The 20,285-nt window shown below is 38.0% G+C and overlaps 1 protein-coding gene across 2 annotated transcripts in view; it reads right to left on the bottom strand.

Annotated features, from left to right (window-relative positions):
• The window catches only part of NEBL (nebulette), a 233,116-nt gene that overhangs the window by 159,794 nt on the left and 53,037 nt on the right, over positions 1–20,285 (bottom strand). For both annotated transcript variants that reach the window (XM_071735079.1, XM_071735078.1), the window contains exon 3: positions 5,367–5,451. In XM_071735079.1, coding sequence (XP_071591180.1) covers positions 5,367–5,451 — 85 coding nt within the window. The remainder of the gene's footprint in view (positions 1–5,366; positions 5,452–20,285) is intronic.

The raw sequence follows: 20,285 nt of genomic DNA, 5'->3' as shown, positions 1-20,285 counted from the left end.
AGTCAGCCATTAAGCTGTAACCAAGCCTTCTCTGCCTTCTATCCTGTATTTCTCGTTTTTTTCCTCAGCTGAAAGAGGATATTTTTATCTTTGCCTCTAGCTCCAAGGACTATTTTCTCCCTGACTTCTCCAATGAGCACACTCAGGGTACCCCAGGAAATCCATTAAATGTCTGCTCTGGTAATCTATCCAGCATTTTATTTCCCCACAGCATTCACTCTGAAAAAGCTTTTTAACAAATCAAGAAAAACAGCTAATAAAAAGAATTTGCCTGGAAGCTTGCTAACCTACGGTCTTGGAACAGAGAGGCAAAGAGAAGTAGTAAGAAATGGTCAGAAGGAACCTAAGGAAGGCCAGGACAGAGGAGTCACAGAATCTGAGAGCAGCTGAAGCTGAAAGGCAGCTCTGGAGATCATCCAGTGCACCACACAAAGTGAAGCACAGTCAACTACAGCAGATTGTTCAGATTGTGCTGAACCTTCTTCTGAGAACATCCAAGCATGGACACTCCACAACCTCTCCAGGCAACCTATGGCAGTGTTCAGTCACCTTCACTCTGGAAATGTTTTTCTCTGCATATAAATGGAATGTTCTGTATTTCAGTTTACACCCTGCACTCTTGCACTTTCACAGCGAATCACAAAGACAGAATCTTTCTTCTTCAACATGAACACAGAGTATGGCCATCCTAGAGGCAAACATCTGACAATAAGGATGTTTTATTCTATTTTTACTGAGGTTCTCTGCTTTCTATATGCTCAATACTATTGTGATTGTTCTGGTGAGAGTTAGCAGATAAAGATACAAATGCAAGAAATTCCTGAGAAAGTAAGGACCTCTAAAATCTTACATTATAAGGATAATAGCCTGACTCAGTTGGGTATATCTCCTAAGGAAAAGTGGAAGTTTTAGGAAATCAACATTTTATGAACTCTTTAAAAAGAAAAATTGCACGTGTGTTTCTTCCTAGAGAAGAACACCCCATATACTTTCAGTCATCCAAGCTGCTGTAAGAGAATACAAGGAAAGTATTTTCTCCCATATAAAAAAGACCATTGTCAGTTTCCAAGGACAGCAGCTTTAGGCTGTCACCAGACATTACAAGAGGCAGTAGAACAACACCTGTGATTTTGTAGCAAGTTCCCCAAGACTTAGCAGAAAGCAGATTTCCTCTGAAAGTGTTGGAGTACAAGGACCCACCTTAACATCACCCCTCCCTTGGATCCCACACTTCAATATTCTCTCAAGAACTGCTAGAGAACATTTCTGTTTCCTTCTGCAAACTGGAGTTGTGTTGCATTGCCACAAAACTAAAGGCTACAGATCAAATTTATACTGTTAAAAAACTAGAGAGAACAGTAGCTAAGGTACCTGAAAGCAATTCCTAGGTAAACATAGCTCTGATGAGAATATCAGTAACTTCTATGGTATTAGTTTTTATCTAGGAAAGGCAAGAGCATGTGGTATTCACTACATGCTATGGAGTAAAAGAATGCACAGTCCCCCAACAAAGATAGGAAGTTTTCATCAGAGAGACACAAACTAAATCTAGTTCAGGACACTGGATCCCTGTCCACACTCTTTATTTCGAGGATGAAAGACCTTAAAACTCATTTTTGTTGTCAGGTGGCACACTGGACTGGAGGGGTTGCCAGAATGGGAAATCAAACTTAAAGCCTCTCCTAAAATGCATTTGAGTCTCCTTCAAACTACAGAATGAAAGTGCATGGAAGCAAAAGGCTAAAGGGAGGAAAGCTCTGAAACTATCTTGTACGGAAGAATGTTCTCTCGAAAGCTTTTAAATATTGCCCTTTGACTTCTTAACAACATATTATTTCAAGTATTTTAAAGAGCAATCCATCTTTTATTGACTCTTTCAGAAAACAGTATTTTGATTTGTTTGTTTTGCTCTTGTCATGTTATGTCAACACTGACAGCCTGGCACCTGATGCTGACCTTAATGGATTCTTGATAGAGGACCCAACACTTCAACATAAAATGCTGTCAATTGATGTTTAAACGAAAAGCAAAATAACAAATTTACAGAAACACAATTCTTTTAGCTTGCACAATATTTACTGGTGTGTCCTTTACCATTCCTCCTGCTTTGCTGAGTAAAATAAACAACAGTTCAAAGCCAAAGATTTTGAAAACACATGGAGTCCTGGAGTTAAACGTGGGCTTGTACCTCTTCAGAAGCAAAAGCATTAAAATGTTTACTTACAAGCTAGAAAGCAGCTATTAGTTAAAGCTGTATCATTTTTTACATTACCTAACAAAGAATTTCTTAAGTCTCCAATTGTCGCTGCATCAGCAGGAGACTCAAGCAGCTCTGACAAATACTGGAAGGTAGTAATAATACCATAGAATGGTCTGGGTTAGAAGGGACCATAAAGATCACCTCATTCCAACCCTCCTGCATGGGCAGGAACACCTCCCACCAGACCAGGTTGCTTCAAGTCCTACCCAATCTCTCCCTGAACATTCCTACAACTTCTCTGGGCATTCTGTTCCACTGTCCCACCAACCATCTGATTCTATCCAGCCAAGCTCATGTGAAAAGCTTCACCATGTACACACTTTTTTTTAGTGCACAGCACTCAAACAGGATAAGACCTGAACAATAAGGTCTTTCATCCCCAAAATAAAGAGTGTGGATAGGGTTCCAGTGTCCTGAACTAGATTTTCTTTGTGTCTCTCTGATGAAACTCTGTCCTTATAGTCTTCAGAATATTAAAGAACTTATTCATAATTTGCAGATTTATTTATGACAAGAATTAAATTGGATTATGAAAAGTCCATGGAATCTTATTTCAGCATTAAAACAATTGCCTGGCTATGCTACTTCACTTTATGTGACATACAGTAGCACTATATGTCCCAATCCTAGTCTTGATGTGAATCAACACCATGGAAGCAAATGCGGATCAGAAACATCATGGCCTTTCTTCCAAGTACAGAAACTTTTGCCCTTAAAATGAAGAACTATACTTGCAACAAATGCAGATATTTTACTGCCTAATGACCTTGAAAAAAAGGCATATTGGGCATATTGTAAAAATTAAAGGTTTCTCTCAATTTCCAAGTTTTGACTAGATCGTTATCTAACATTTTTATGCCAGCACATTTCAAATAGTTACAGCAAGTTTATACATGTCAACTCCAATTTTCTTGTTGATACTTCATATGTAGTCCTGGAATACTAGCTCCTCTGTTTACAAATAGAGAACAAGACCAGAACAGGTTTCCTTACACTTCCACAGTGCCATGTCAGCAAGTTTTAAATAGGTTAGGGAAAGCCAGTTTACTTATAGGCTCTAGAACTCGACTACACTCCTTCCATTAGTCATCATTTAGCCAAGCCAGGTGAGTTTGAAATGTGTGAGCTAAACTTAACAAGCCCATCTTCTATTGTGGTAGCACAGGGTGACAGAACAGAAATTATTCCAGTGCTTTCTACATAAAACTTAACAAAAAGTGTTGCCTTCTACACTTTCTTGACAATTATCAACAGCCTCTAGTCCCTCAGAAGTATTATCACGATAACCATGGAGAAAGCAAACTGGTTTAACACAAGCTACATTTCCTAAATGAGGTTCTGATCTCTCTGGACTTCTTATGAGAGAGTTGTCCTGTATAAACACCCAAACAGGATTCTTCCTATCCATACTTTTCTTAACAAATTTTAAACAAGCTCTCCAGTTGCAGCCTGCCTTTCTACAGAAATCAATCTTTTAAAATCTACCAGTACCTTAAAAAATATGGCTTTTTAGGCTTCCCTGAGGGCCTTTTCGATCAAGGCTTATGATTCACATTTGAGTTGAGGTTCAGAATTGTAAGCACAAGGTTTTATATCTTTGCTGAGTATTTATGACCACAGCAAGTAATGTAGCCATAAGTCAGACAGCTTCTCTTCCATTCTGCCCATGACCAGAGAGTTGTTACCAAATTTGAGTCATGTAGCTGAATCCTTATAAAGTCCCAGCAAGAAAATTCAGCCATGCTGTAACTGATATCCTGAGGATAGGCAGACAGGCAGCCATGGAAAAAGAATACAGCCTGGCTAGTTTACATTTTGGCCTGAGATTTGTATATACCCATGAGCATGTGGGTCCATGTGCAGATACACAAGTCAATCCAGTGAAAAAACAATAGAAGGAAGAGTTAAATTTTCTTCTGAATCTCAACAACATTTTCTACCAAACCACTAAAAAAATAGTGGGCTTGAAATTCATTTTCTTTCAAACAAAGCTGTAAAAAGCATAGTTTACAAGGTCCTCTTAACCCTGAGGTTATGACCGAATGGTAACTACCAGATGAAACAACTACATTCAACTCTTCTCTTCCCAGGTAGCTAAATCTCAGCACAAAAAAAAAGTTTTGTAATCATTTACTGCAATGACAAAAGGTTAAAAAAAGGTTTTTTTAATGTGTATCATGCTAAATATCTGTGCTAGCATTTCTATTTAGTGCTCCTTTGATTCTACCCATTAATGTGCTGAGAGGTTCCCAAACAAGAAAGCTCTTGAGCTCTTGGTTGCCTACTATCTGGTTTCTGCTACAGGTTTTTATTACTTTAATTGATTATAATTATCAATCCAGACTATAAGGGCAATGGCTTAAAAAAAAATCTAAAGAAAAATCAAACAATAAGGAACTTAGGGGGGGGAAGTGGAGTTGTTCAGATATTAAGAAATTAACACCAATAAGAACTGTATGTTACGGACCACTGAGTAACAATAGTAAACAAACATCATCTTTGGGTCACCTAAGTCTTCATGGCCATTTTCTTCTTTTTTTTTTTTTTCTCCCTCTTTTCTTTTCCATATTTAATTGCAACACATTTCTTATTAACCTACGTAAGTGCTGACTGATAACATTTACCACAACCAGCTTACAGACTGCTTCATATAGGAGTTCACAGAGGACATAATAGATCTGTAAATTGATCATTCAGTCAGGTTAGTGTTGACAAGTATTAAAGGCTTCTAGATGTTTGAGAATGACAAATTAATCATTTGCTAATCACACAGCTATTTTATTACTAAGTTTGATGCAAGCTGACAATGACAGTTTGACTAAGGCAAATTAATTCTCTGGACTGAGCTATTTCAAACATTAAAAACTACTTAGATAATTTTTATACTGCTGAAAATAAAAGATTTCAGAGATGTCAGTGTACCTACAATAATATAATTAGTAAAAATTAGATCAGGCTATATTTTTGCAGTATACCAACTTACAAGTACGTTTTACAATTAAATTAGAGTGCTACTACATATCAGTATGAAGAAATACTTAGAAAAACTATAGAGAAGTGGACTGAGAGTCTAAAATTAGTGAGACAAAAGAATTATTTGATTTACCTGACTTTGCAATTCACTCTGTTGCTTCAGGCGAAGATTTTCTGGTGTATCAGCCACTGTAGTGAAGGACTGCTTTGGGTAATGTCTACAAGAAGAACAACAAAGCCAAATGGTAAATATTTACACATGCTAGAAGGTCAAATGCATCTCAACACTCTTTCCTACAGCGCACAGAACTATTTTGTACTTTCCTGGGTTTGTGTTAGAAGTATTTAAAAATAGTGTCAGTCATGTCTTGCCAAAACAACATGAATGGGGTCTTGTATTGAACCTAAAGCCAACCCATTCACCCTGCCCACTGACTGCAGAGACCAAGTGGTGAAACCTTGTTTTCTATAGAGTGAACAAAACTATACCTCACTGTATTTTCATGGTATAGTGTGCTGTGCTGAATAAAGACTAAACCATAGAAGTATTTCATGGAAACTGAAAAATTGTATGAGAGAGTCCAGCTGGAGTGCCATGGTGTCTTAAATCCACTAGTGCAGAAACCAGAAGGATCGAGGCAGGTACATTCCAGGTACAGAAAGGTCAAATGCTTCAATAGTAAATGTGTCAATAGAGTAAATGTGTAAATATCCAGTGCAAAAGGTTGTAGTGGCTCAGAATTGCAATCTATCAGGCATCTCCCTTCTCATTTAACTTGTTACACTTGATGCATCAAGAGACTGTGGAACATCCCCTCATTTACGGTGTCCCTACACAGTGAAAACAGAGAAATACGGGACAAATTGAGGATTTCAGGTTCCCAAGGCCTTATTAATAACTTCACAAAAAGAGCAAAGATGCAGCGCCTCAATGGAGGGAAGTTTTTCCTGACAGCAGTGTACAAATCATCCCAGGTTGGATGATGGCAGACAGGCCACAGTAAGTTTAAAAACTTGCAGTGAAATACATGCCCACCCATTATGTTACCAACTTGTCACGCATAGTTCATGCTACTGAAAACAGAAAAAAAAAATTCTAGGTATGATTCTGTCCATCCTATTCTTTTGTAGTTACAGTTAAGTCCACCCTAGTTTCACCTAAGCTGTAGCTTTGGCCACAGAAAGTACTGGCAGTGTTGCATAGGCCTAAGGAGGCAGCTTCCTGTCTTCCCTCTTCAAACTAGGTGATTCTGCACAACCACCATCACGTGGTCATCAATCCCCTCTCTTCCACCAGGCAGCAGCTTCAGCTCCAACATTGTGCATCAGCAGAATGTACATGCAAAAATGTATGAACACTGATGACACAAAAAAACGCAAGGACACACCAAAAAGGGTGATTAAATGTGAGTCTTCAGCTCTTGGTGGAAGAGCAGTCAGTCTGTGGGTTGTGACTTGATTTTGGATGACACAGGCAAGGGATTGCACATAGTTAAAGCAACCTTTCTATATAAAAGCTGATCTTAGAGTGAAGCTAGTGGAGGACCTCACTAGCACAGTGACATCTTTCCATCTTGACTGCCAGTAACCTTTCTTGCAATGTGAGTGGTTATCTGTACCCTCAGTGCTTTTGCCACTATTAAGATTTTGCATACTTTTATCCAAGAATATCTGAAATTAGTTTAAATAAAGTTAGAGCCAATATAGCAACTATTAACTAATACTTAGATGCCTAGTAATTGTATATTTATTATTAAACTCAAGATGTTTGATTGGTTTCATTACTTTTCTACTGGAGCCTAGTGGGTATTTTTATCTTTTATTTCCCAGTACTGTTCTATGGAGATTGGTTTGGTATTGTACACATACCCACGTTAAACTGTTGGGTAGTGGTAGGGTGCTCAAATCAGGGTATTGCACTGATGTATCAGTTGACAATCCAGACTTGGCAGCCTGAACAAAACTCATCATAGTAGCCAATTCTGGGTATCCTTTTGATGTTATACATTTACCAACACATAACCCCTCAAGGTAGGTCATGACACCCTCTCACAGCCAGACAATGCCAGTCAGCTGAATGGCTTAACCACAGTTCCAGCAAAACACAGGAAGACAAAACTGGGCTTTGCTTAGAGGACATCAACTGGAATCAGCACTTTCAGTAAGTGGGTGTTATCAGCACAGTGCAATACTTTGGGACAGACAGATCCTTCCAGAAAAGCTGGGGTTTTTTTCTTTATTTCACCGCTTTTATCTTATCCTTCCTTCTTCTGTACAGAGGAGAAAATAAGAGCCAGACTAGCCAAAAAGAGGGTCATAAGCCCTGTTTGGAAAGCAGCAATGGATAGATGGGGAAGGAAACAGGCCACCTCACAGCCAGAGTGTAGCGAAATGATGCAGTCGGGTGTGGCTAATTACGAGGTGGGAGGCGTGAGCTTGTGCTAAGCCCACCTGTGCCCAATTAGGGCTTACCCTGGCTGCACATGAGCAGGACTGGGCAACCAGTAAAAGGAGTGCTTCCGAGTGCATGCTCAGCTCACTCTCGAGGAGTCATAGGAGGAGGTGAGCTGAGTCCGGAGCAGAAGCTCTGAACGAGTCTAGCTGAGTCTAAAGGCGGCAAAATCGGAGCACTGTTTGTTCTGCCATGTTTGCAGCGGGGTTAAACCTTAATTGGGCACAGGTGGGCTTAGCACAAGCTCACGCCTCCCACCTCGTAATTAGCCACACCCGACTGCTTCATTTCGCTACACCAGAGCTTGCCAATATCCAAGGAAGATTGTAGTAATGAACAGTGCATAATTCACACCATAAAGAATAGCAGCCTTTCAGATAGCAGTCATGTGATATCCATGGATAACTCATGTAGATGACAGAACCCCTGCCCCCTAAAAAAAAAAAAAAATCAACTGCCACATATGCAATTCAAAAATGTCACTCATATGTTGAATGTCAAAAGCATTTCCCATAAACTTTCATAGCACTGTTTTTCAGCCTGATACTATGATCACAGCTACCACCTGAACTCATCCCTTTTAACATGGAGAGCACAGAGTTGGAGTCAGCTCAGGGTTTTTTTGGCCTAGTTCCCTGTGGAACAACACAGGCAACAAGTCACAAGCACAGCCCTCGGGGACCCTGGTAGCACAAGAGAAAGTGTCTTTGTAAACCTGAGCTTCCAAATTAAAACTCCTCTTCAACATAGAAACATATACCTTGTCCTTATCATACACCAGCTTTTACTTCTGATCATTTATAAAATAAATGGTTCCTTCCACAATATGTATTCAGAAGTTCACAGGTATTTCAGTCACAGCAAACCATTTAAGAACTTATTTCAGAAGCAACAGCTCCATACTTCAAGTAAAAAAGGTATGTTTAGCCTTGAACAAGCAGTGCTTTATCATGCTTGAAATTACTTTGTAACGTGGTTATATCAATGAAAAGTATTTACACTTCCCCATGAAAGTAAACAATATACATGACAAGTGAAGAAACCTGCTGACATGTAAATCGGCCTTTGAACTGATCATATTAACAACTTACCACAATGTATTACAGTGATTAAAAAAGAATCACTTAGCAAAATTAAATTAGCCCTACTATGGGATGTCATTTTAACTGCTGCTGATTTATGAAACCACCCACACAGTATATCAAACCAGATCCATCCCCTCTAATTTATGGAAATTCTTGCCTAAAATACATTAAAAAGACTAGCGTTCAACTTAAATCCTATCTTCAACATTTACATTGCTTTTATGCTTACTGATAGTATGTCTTTGGGATCATTAAAAGTATCAGTATTTAAGACATTAAACTAGCTGAAAACTGTCTAAGATGCAGCAATTTACTATATAAATATAGTATACATAGTATATATAATCTATATAGCATATATAGACTATATAGAGCCTATATAATATATATAGGCTATACTGCATTTCACTTCAATGTTCTGTGTGAGTAACTGGATGGCATTTAATTCAAAAAGCTGACAGTGTTATCATGGGCCCAGCTAATCCCTTGCTCCATTTCCCTTTTGTCCAAGATGATGTCTGAGAAAAAGCAGGGAATCGGTTGAAGAGGTTGATGTCATGTCAGCTACTTAATAGCAATGTTCAAAGGATTTTTTTCTGTTTGTTTTAAGTCTTTGTTAGTAGTCTAAGTCTACTTAGCAATATGTCTTACCACGCTAATGCTATTAGGATTAATCCCCTATAAAGATCTATACAAGAAGTTCCAGAACAAATCAGGATACACAGTATGGTGTCTCTGCTGTGGGTTACTGTATTGCCTGCTTCAGCCACACAGCTTGATTAATAAATCAAACCACAACTCCATCTCTGGCTCCTTACAAGGAAACTCCTTCACTTTCAGTATTTGGAATTAGTTTCAGTAAAACCTCCAATAATTCAGGATATTACCTGTAAGTTTCCTAGATTTTCCAGTGACTAAATATAGACATTTTCCCAAATACTTGTTTAGCTGTAAGGTTTTCATCAGGTTTTCCATGCTTACCAAGCAACAAAAGGAATAAAAAAACATGTTCTGAGTGATAATGGGATGAAGATTCAGCTTCCCCTTTTGAAAACAGTCAGACTTAAAACCTGAGATACATCCAAGCATGTCCTGAAATCATGTGCTTGTATTTCATTCCTGTCTGTGTACATTTTCTGACTGTAATGTTAACTGTTCACAGTTACAGAAGTACTGGTCAGAATTACTGTCTGGGGGTTGTCTCCCCTATAGAATAACTGTTCAGAAATTTTCTCACAACATAAATTTGCAAAATACATTAATCTAAACTATTCTCCTTAGAAAAGGTTCAACTCCATCACATCTTTTCATAATACCAATTGCCATCACTGGCCATCATGTTAAAGCTATATCTGTCCTCTCCTAACTTTGTTTGTAATAACTGTTCTAATTAAAGCAAACTCTAACAGATAAGGAGGTGTTTTTTTCTTTAAAAAAAAAAAAAAATACACTTACTTTCAAAATACTGAATAAAGTAACAAAACAAAACTAGATCACTAAATTAATCCAGCAAAAATTAACCAGAAATAAAAGCTCATTAAGCTTTTCTAGTACTTCAATATATTGTATGCAAAAGTTTTAAACTGAAGTCAAGCAGGGTATAACGATGTGCTACATCATTATTATCAGGATTACAAAAGCTAAGGTTAGATACCTCATCAGATATCAATCTTCAAGCTTTTAGGTGAGATATTTAGGTGATATATTTTTCTTTCAACTATCTTTGTATAGTTGTATCTTTTAACTATCTTTGCATAGTGTGTCTTTAACTATGTATAATAAAAAATGCATTTTAAAGAGATAGACAAGTCTTGCTTCTTGAGGAATTCAGGTTAAAACCTTTCAATTTCAAAGATTTGGAAAAATGCAAGAGAAGAGGAGCACAGTTCATATTTCAGAAACTTATCATAAAAAAGAATTGGTATAATACATCTCTCAATCAGGAGGCATAAAGGTTTAGCAAAAATACCAAAAAAAGTGAAATCCAAATGCCATGAATGTCCAAAGTAGAAATGCCAGAATTTTCAGTGTAGCCAGGCACTCAGGCTTTCAATAATTTACCAGTTCCTCAGCTATGAGATGCCAGTGCTTGAGGACAGAAAATGAATCAGTAGCACATCAAGAACTACAGATAGCCCAGAGCTGTGCAGGAACCCCTCAGCAGCACACTAATTGGCACTGACAGCTAATTAAAACACGAGAGCCACTCTTGGAAATGGATCCACAAAAGATGCACAGGCTCAGGGAGATCTAGAAAGTGGAAGCAACTGTGGCAACATAAATGAATAAGCAAAAATCTGTCTGCAACAGCAAAATCTGTCAAAGAGCGCAAGAAATTAATCAAGGAGGGAGAAAACACACACATATTTTACCATTTGACACTGCTAGGCTGCTCCCAGGACATGACCCAGGGAGTTCACTCAGTGCTCAGCTGGGTTTATACATTATCTATACACAGAAAAAAACCATAGATGTTTAAGAAAACTGTGCTTTTAAATATTTTTAAGTGATCACCAGCATAACAAAAAGCTGATGACTCAACATTTTGACATTCTTTCCTTCCAAATGGTGTGATTATTATTATTTCTTTCAAAATATCCAGGATACAAAAGTCCATGAAAACAAGTAAGAAAAAAACACAGACTGAAGTTGAGTATCTCACTAACGTCACTTGCTGACTTACAGCAGCACAGTAAAAAACCCCATGATCTAACCCCATGGTCTAACCCCATAGATGCTATGGCCTACCTTTATTTTTCCTTTCAGTATCTTGCTCTTCTCGTTCTGAATGCTAACACAAGAACACAGAGGTACACCATAAAAGCCTTATGTTTTGCACAGGTCCAAATGCTTGCTCTGCCAACTCCAGCATTGTGCTGATCCACAACATGTACAGGTATTTATCAAACCCCGACAATGCAGGTTTGCTCAAGTTCTAGGTTTGATTGAGGAATAATTCATGCATAAAACATGAATTTTCTTACAAATTTCCTAAATTTTCCTATTAATTACTATAATTGATGGGTATCTCAAGCAGCAAGACACTGAATTCTGCAAGCACGCTCTAAATTCTGCTCTTACTTTTAATATGATAAATGAGCTCTTCACATCCCCAGCAAATTCTGGAATATTTTCAAGTCATAAGAACACTTATACAAAAGAAAAAAAAAAAAAAGAAAAAAAACCCACTACTCACTACTCATGTAAATGCTTTCTTTGCTTACCACACGACTAACTCCAGGGATTCCCATCTTACGTGCGAAGACAGAATTTTGCCAGGTTTATAGGTCAAAGTTTTGTAGTTCCTTTTCTTCCAAAAACTGTAATTTCATCAATTCATCACCTGGTTTCTAATCCTAGGCATGGATATTTAAATAATTTCTATAAGCTTTTCTCAGGTAATAGAATATAATTATATTCAGTGAAATGCAGAAGATACATGAAAACTATATAATTAACTTATTTAATCATTTCCTTACCAAAGAAACACCATCTTACATTAAACTGCTTTGTAATAAATAATGTAACTTAACCAGCATTATTTCCCTGATGTTCCTATAGCACACCTAGCCTATCCCTATCCCTCATACACAGGAAGGTACTTTTAACAGAAAGTCATCCTTACATCAGAGCAGCTTTATACCTCTGTCTGCCACACGTACAAGGAACAATTCTTTCTTTGCTCATGTGGCAAGCCAAGCTTTCTCATGACTGATGGAGACATGAAAGAACCCCACAAGCAGCAGTTGAAAATATGCTAAAGTGACCTCCCTTAAGTGTGAATCAAGGAGGATTTCCAAATATTTTAAAAGAAATGGCATAAAATCAAAATTACATCCATCCCATGAATATTGGGAAAATACTTTTTGGTACTGTGAGAGCATATTTACAAAGGAAAACAGTAGGGACAGTAAGCATCAAAGTCCTACACCAAATTAGTTGTGTACAGCCCTAAAGTGGTTGCAAATCATGGCAGGCAGATTGTAAATCAAGCTCATTTAACAGACTACATAAACTCATCCTCTCATGAACATTTACCCAGTCAGTTAACATTGTCTAAACTCCTTCTAGCAACAGAAATTAAAGCCATTTTAAATTAAAGATTTTGCATTCCTGCCTGGAAATAAGAGAACTACTCAAATGATGAATATAAAGAAAATGGTTCTAGCCCTGAATTTGTTTTTCCTATGAGCTGTAATTAATGTTATTAATGTCCTCCACAGCACACCAATGTCTGACACTCAAGACAAAGTCAAAACACTGTACTCCAAAACACTCCAGTTTCAGCTATTCATTCTGTCATGCTGAGAAAATCTTGGTAACAACCACATCTCACAAACTCAGTTGAGAACTTGTCAGACAGCTTCAAAACTTCCTAGGCAATCAGAAGCATTTAGTCTGGGGATTAAAATGCAACATCTAAACTGACATCTAAATGTAAAGATTTCTGATACTAAAGTCCATCCACAAGCAGAAGAGAAGTAAAATTTAAATTCTTCCTAATAATGCCTTTTTCTCTGCCGCCTTCTCAAATGCAAGAATTAGAACTTTCATTCTAATGTTTTAATGTAAAAAATCTATGACAATAACATCAGAGATTCAGAAAGAGTGTTTATCTACTGTTTAGTGCTTGCATTAAGCCTTCACCTTCTAAGAAAATACTGACTGAAAGAATATTTGCTACTGAAAATCAAAATTCTCATTCATTAAAAAAATATTAGGCCATGTAACAATAGACCACAGCTGTATTGAAACTGGAGTGCAAATAAGGGGAGAAAACTAGTTATAAGGGGAGAAAACTAGTTATAAGCCCAAAAGCTGGAAAACTTAATATAGACAAGATTTTCTTCTAGCTCACAGCTTCTACATTGTTTACTTCTCTTACTCTTCTGTGTAAGTTTACCCACTTTTAATCTTTACGCTTTTTCTTTGTTTCTTTTGAAAAGCTGTATTAGGCAATCCATTCATTCAAAGACAAAGAAAACAGGACCAAGAAGATACTAAAAAGTCACCTGGAAGAAAGAAATAAGTGCTAGTAAGACATGAGACTTTCTTTGACCTCACAAAAACTACTATTTAGATGACTATTTTAAGAGGGTGGGAAATCTAAGACCCCTAAAAGCCAAAAGGCATCTGCCAAGTCATCAGTCTACTGAGCTTGAGCCATAGCTGACTGATCTCCTGGGGATTTCTGGGTGTCATGCTGGAGAGCTTAATCATCTACATTATGCAGTATTCCCTGCAGAGGGACTAGTTCTGCAACTAATTGTAGAAGCAGACCTCAGATATTGTAACTTAAGTAATTTGGACACTATTAAATATTGAGGAAAGAGAGCAGAAGGGATATGGAAACAACTCGTCTCCAATGTCTTAATATTGCTACTTCTTCAACTGTAATTGCAGGGAGTTAAGCATTTGCCCTTCAAAACTGTGCCAACATCAGCAACTCCAAGTTAGCAGCAAAAGTAGTAAATTAAACAGTTATGTTTATATGTGTACTAGAGGAAAAAAAACGGAGAAACCGCTTTTTTGCCAAGTTTAACATGACAAAATTAATAGGGCAGAGACACCATTCTGCTATTACATTTTTAACAGGATTGGCAAATAAAACTGTACACAAATTCACAGTGGATAAAAAAAATTCATTATCTCCTTTTTTTCAGACTCAAAAATAAAGAACTTGACCAGTTATTAGCACCATTTTAATATTTTATTTATATAGATATTATTTCCTCTTTGGAAGGGTTTCCAGGTTTTTTCACACAGTACAAATTTGAAATCAGTTATGACTGAGAAGAAGTAGCTTGAGAAAGTATGGGTTGGTATTTTTACATTAAACATTATATTTTCAATAATTTCAAAGTTTTACTACTTGTTATTCAAATATTGTCAGTTTTAAGCAGCTATGTTATCTATGCAGCTGAACTCTCCTTTAATGTATAATGTATATACTTGTATAAAATTAGTATTAATAGAACAAGAAAAAAATGGTATACCATGCTAGCATAGCATATAAGACTTTATATGATTACAGTACATTTACCCACACAAAAATCACTGGATAATCCATCCAGCTTTTGATTGCAGATGAATACTACTCTCAGGAAAGCCTACTTTGGCCTAATCTACTGAAAGGATAAGAAAACATAAGAGAAAAAATACTGCAATTTTTAATGTGAATACCTGGCAAAATTCAATGCACTTTAATTAAATTAGTTTAATACAGTTGTGTATAACACTTTATAGGCCCCTAATGATGATAGCAGCTGTGGTGCAAGGTATCACACTTCACAGATCTGATCTACAAGTACCAAATCCTAAATCTGTGTAACCAAACCAAAACACAGATTACTTTAACATGAAAAAGCAAGAACCACAAAATATATTTGCAGTGATACCCTGCAAATACCTCCAGAACTTCTGCACACATGATGCTCTCTGCTCCTCATGAGATGAGGGCAATGCTCCTCATTGCCCCTGTACTCAGCACTGGTGAGGCCACACCTCGAGTCCTGTGTCCAGTTCTGGGCCCCTCAGTTCAGGAAGGATATCGAGGTCCTGGAGCAGGTCCAAAGGAGGGCAACCAGGCTGGTGAAGGGACTCGAGCACAGATCCTATGAGGAGAGGCTGAGGGAGCTGGGGCTGTTCAGCCTGGAGAAGAGGAGGCTCAGAGGAGACCTCATCACTCTCTACAGCTCCCTGAAAGGAGGTTGTAGCCAGGTGGGGGTTGGTCTCTTTTCCCAGGCAACCCTCAGAAAGACAAGAGGGCACAAGAGGTCTCAAGTTGTGCCGGGGGAGGTTTAGGTTGGACATTAGAAAGAATTTCTTTACTGAGAGAGTGATCAAGCATTGGAATGGGCTGCCCTGGGAAGTAGTGGATTCTCCATCCCTGGAGATATTTAAAAAGAGACTGGATGTGGCACTCAGTGCCATGGTCTGGTAACTGCAGCGGTAGTGGATCAAGGGTTGGACTTGATGATCTCTGAGGTCCCTCCCAACCCAGCCAATTCTATGATTCTATGATTCATGGCCTGTTAATTACTTTGAGTAGAATCAAGCACAGTTGCCATTGCTAATTAAATGCTCCATCAGGATTGCTTCAAAGGCTGTGCTCTCCCATCTTTGCCAACAGATACCAAAGTGTCACTGTCTGAGCCCCTTCTACACCTATTACTACGTTCCCACAAACCCATCAGCCACATCTTCCATGGCCAGAGGACAATTGGAACCATTCAGAATAAAACCAAACACATCTTTGAGTAACAGATAGAAGGGGAGAGGAAATGCAAACCAAACTATTTGTAGCTGCTGTATTAAAGCTCCCAATGACTTGACAGGAACATGTTCATAGCTGAAACTTGTACATGAACACCTAAAACCAGCTGCATGGTTGAAAAATTTATTTGTACTATAAGTTTATTTCAGGTAGTAATTTTTTTTTTAAATGTGTTTTGTTCTGCTATTTCCCTACAGTGCTAATTAATTGCACTCCAAATTTTATTCCAATTACAAACAGATTATTACTAACTTATTTTATAAAAATCAGTGAAAATTTAATCAGGGAATTATTTCATTACTTATATGCAACTTTAACTCAATTTCCACAGAATCACTAACTTTTCTAGTGGGAGTTAGATTTTAATTTTTTCCCTACAGACTTACTGATAACCTTTGCACACAGTGAGCTATGAACCCTGTCTGTTCATAGAAACAAGATGTATATTTCCACCAATTTCTTACAACTTAGTGAGGAAGAAGCCTGTAAGCCTCTGAAGCAATTGGGTAAGTAAAATCACCTGAGTGCCAGCCAACTCATATCAAATCACTGGTAAAGCACATGGCTTCCTCTACAGAACTGTTGTAATTTACATTATAAGATATTATAAGTTAAAAAAATCCTGTATTTTCTGTCTTTCAGAAACTAAAATAATATTTTAAAGCTTAAAGAGCCATATGCCTTCTGCTAAAATTGAACTGTGATGCACATGTCTCTTGGATGTATAATCATACTTCTTGCATTGAGATTATTCCTAGGGTCTTCATATGGATGTTTACACTGAAATAAGTCTACCACAAGACAAGAGCATAGAGTCTCTTCCAAAAATAAATTTTAACACAAGAATGAATATATAAAATAAAAAGTTTCAACATTCAAACTAAAGCATTTCTTAGCGCTTAAAGCATCTCTTAAGCATCTGCTTAAAACCACAAAACATGAGAGCATATTTAAAAATTGAGCAGTGTTTAAGTCTGCAAAAAAGCTCAGTTGTGCCATGCTCCTTTATCTATTTAGCTATCTATCTATCCTGTCCCAGTACACAAGTCTTTAGACGATGGAGGTTTATTAGCATTTTCATGAAAACCCACAAAGATTTCCAAGAATAATAAATAAGAATAATAAATGGAAAAAAACTCTGCATATCATAGCCTAAATTTGCTAAATATATTATCCAGCTGAAAACTAAAATATCTAGATGACAGCTGCCCACAATCCATACTTGATGAACACCCAAAGCTTCACTGAGATCCAAGTGGTGAAAGGCTATGGTGGAGTCCAAAAAATGTATCCAGAAAATGTCATGAGATATGTATGAGTTTCATAACTTTGTGGAAGAAAAAAAATAACAAGACCATGCTTAATTATCTGACTATTACTAAAAACACACAGGTTGTGTATTGATCCACAGTTAAAGACTAGATGTTTTATTTGGATAGGAAGCTGTAAATACTATATAGAATAGGTACAGGGAATACCATCAGCAGATCTGTTTAAAGTGCAGGATTACTTCTCTTTTAGAAACAGAATAGAACAATAGAGCATAGTTACTGTTACTGTTCAGAATATAAAATACATATATTTACATTTCTCACGCAATACTGTTGTGTCTTTTAAGCTTTCTTTTAAAAAAAAAATTCATTTATTTTTCTTTTAATGTCTTCCAATGTCTTCTCATGTCTTTTAAGGTTCTTCAATTTTTAAAAATTAAGTTGACACTTGGAGATCAATCACTGAGGCATTCTGGCTCAGACATAGTGTCTACTCCCCTCATTCCCTATCAGTTATAAAAGATTGATGAGGTCTTGCCCTGAAAATACAGCTCATTCATGAGCACGGAAGCTAGAATTTTGGCAAAAGATTTCTTCAGGTTGCCACCTAGGGATCCAGGCAGCCACTCTTTTTAAGGCTACATCTGTGTTAGTAAACTTAAAAGCACCAAGCAACTCTCTGGCACTGAGGCTGATTGAAGCAGCCCACATCAATACTGTTCAACTCTCCTGACCAGAACAGGGTCATCACACCCACACTGCGTGGGGACAGCAGAACTTGGCTTGCGCAGGGACAGAGACACACCTATCAACTGCCTAGGAGAGTATCTAGCACAGGCTAAATCTAGTGTGCCTGGCACTATTTTGGCAATTTAACAGGTCAGTCAGCTAAGTTTCCAACCAATCTTTGATGCACAGATGAAGCAAAGGAGTCAGAACTAGACTTGCTGTCCCACTGGACTACCAGCCTCTCTAGCTCACACAGAGAAACTTCAAACAACTTCCTCTCTAACACTTTAACAGCATAAGTTCTGTGTGGTTTCTGAAATCCTTCTTGCCTCTGTGTCACTAAATCACAAAATGGAAGGGTCACAGAGCAGTCACTAAGAGCAGATTGCTCAGGACTGTACCCACTCCTCTTCCGAGTATCTCCAAGAACAGAGACTCCACAACCCCTCTGGTAACCCGTGGCTGTGTTCAACTACCCCCACACTGGAAGGTCACCTTCATGTCTGTATTTGGGGCCCTCTGCTTCACTCCAGTATGTCCCAGTACTCCACTCCAGATATGTCCCACCAGGGCTAAGCACAGGGAAAATATCACCTCCCTTGGTATCCTGGCAATACTTTTGCAGCACAGCCCAGGAGGCTGATGGCTGACAGCTTCCTCCCCAGGGGCACTATTTGACATTTCCCTTCATTGTGCTTCACAAGATTCCTGATAGCCCATCTCTCCAGCCTGTTCAGGTCCCTCTGGGTGGCAGTACAACCCTCTGGTCTATTTGCCAGTCTTGCCAGTTTTCTGCAAACTTGCTCAGGGTGCACTCTGTCCCATCATCCAGGTCCTTAATGGGGGCATTAAATAATACTGGACCCAGGATCATCTCTTTGGGTACACCATCAGTTACTGATCACCAGAAGGACTTTGTGGCACTGATCCCAACCCTCTGAGCCTGGCAGTTGATGAAGTTTTCAATTGACCTCAGTGTTCATTTATGTAACTCATACCTCATCACTTTCTCAATAACTATGTTACAGGAGACTATCAAAAGCCATATTAAATTTGAGATGAACAGGCACACAAAACAACACATATAGATTAGAAATGTCTGTATAAAGCTAATCTTCCTTACAGAATGAAAAGCATTAACACTGAAATACTTTTAATCAATACTTCCAAGTTAATCCTTTTTTTTCTTCTGTATGGGCTTTTTCATAAAACAGGGAAGGTAATGTTTTTGCTTTTTCATCCTCATTGACTGTTTACCCTTATGGGAATGGTAGAAAAATTCCTCTTTCTTCATAATTAAAGAATAATTCAGCGTTCCCTTCTGTGTAATCCCCATTTCATTTCCCATTGCAAACCCCAAATAATCTAGAACACCATTTGAAGGACAGACTCGTGACTCATTCTCAGAATTTCCATCTGTTTATGCAAACGTGTATGGTTTGACTTCACATGTGTGATGATGATACAACACACTTCAAAGTTATCAGATTGTCCAGTTTACTCATACAAACAAACAGCAGCTAAACCAGCAGACACTACAATAACAATGATGCACCTTTCAGAGACAGCTGTAGGTATCTACCCTCCTATTCACAATTTCTGGGCTTTCTGAGGTGCTGACAACCTAGTTCTTGGATGGCAGGATGAAAAGTGAAAATAGGGTCCCTATTTTTCTATTAGTGGTTAGAATAAGAAGGAAAAACTATACATACATTTAATATTTTAAAAGTCAATTTTTGTTATGGTCGTTAGTTTCTTGTCACTGTTAAAGTAAATGAGCAAAACCTAGCTACCAATGTTCATAATAAGGTAAAACCAGTAGTGGTGTGAAGATGACACCAGTGGCCAGCAATAACTCTCTCGGTGCCTTTCACTTCTTGTCCCCTTCTTGTTGTTGGCCACTACTTAAATCTCTACTCTTAAAATTCTGCATATTGCTTCTTGTCTGAAAGCACCATGAAGGAAACAACAAACAACCAAGGAGTCTGACATGCCAGAAGAGGGTTCCTGTTTCCAACAATAATTCTTCCAAAAAGGGCCAGCAGCACAATAAAGCGTGTGTACAGTTCTCTCTATGTGGTGCTGCATACAATGATAGCCTTGCATATGTCCCACCATAGGTTACTCCACCAGCAGCCTGACAACAGATGGAGGCAGAGAGAGACATACCAGTGGCATACTGATTACTACTAGAGAAGAAGGCTCAGCCATCTGCCTTCTGCTACTTGCATGACAATGC

The sequence above is a fragment of the Heliangelus exortis genome, chromosome 2, assembly GCF_036169615.1.
Source record: "Heliangelus exortis chromosome 2, bHelExo1.hap1, whole genome shotgun sequence".
NCBI classification, from domain to species: domain Eukaryota; kingdom Metazoa; phylum Chordata; class Aves; order Apodiformes; family Trochilidae; genus Heliangelus; species Heliangelus exortis.
This window is presented reverse-complemented; position numbering and strand designations above follow the sequence as displayed.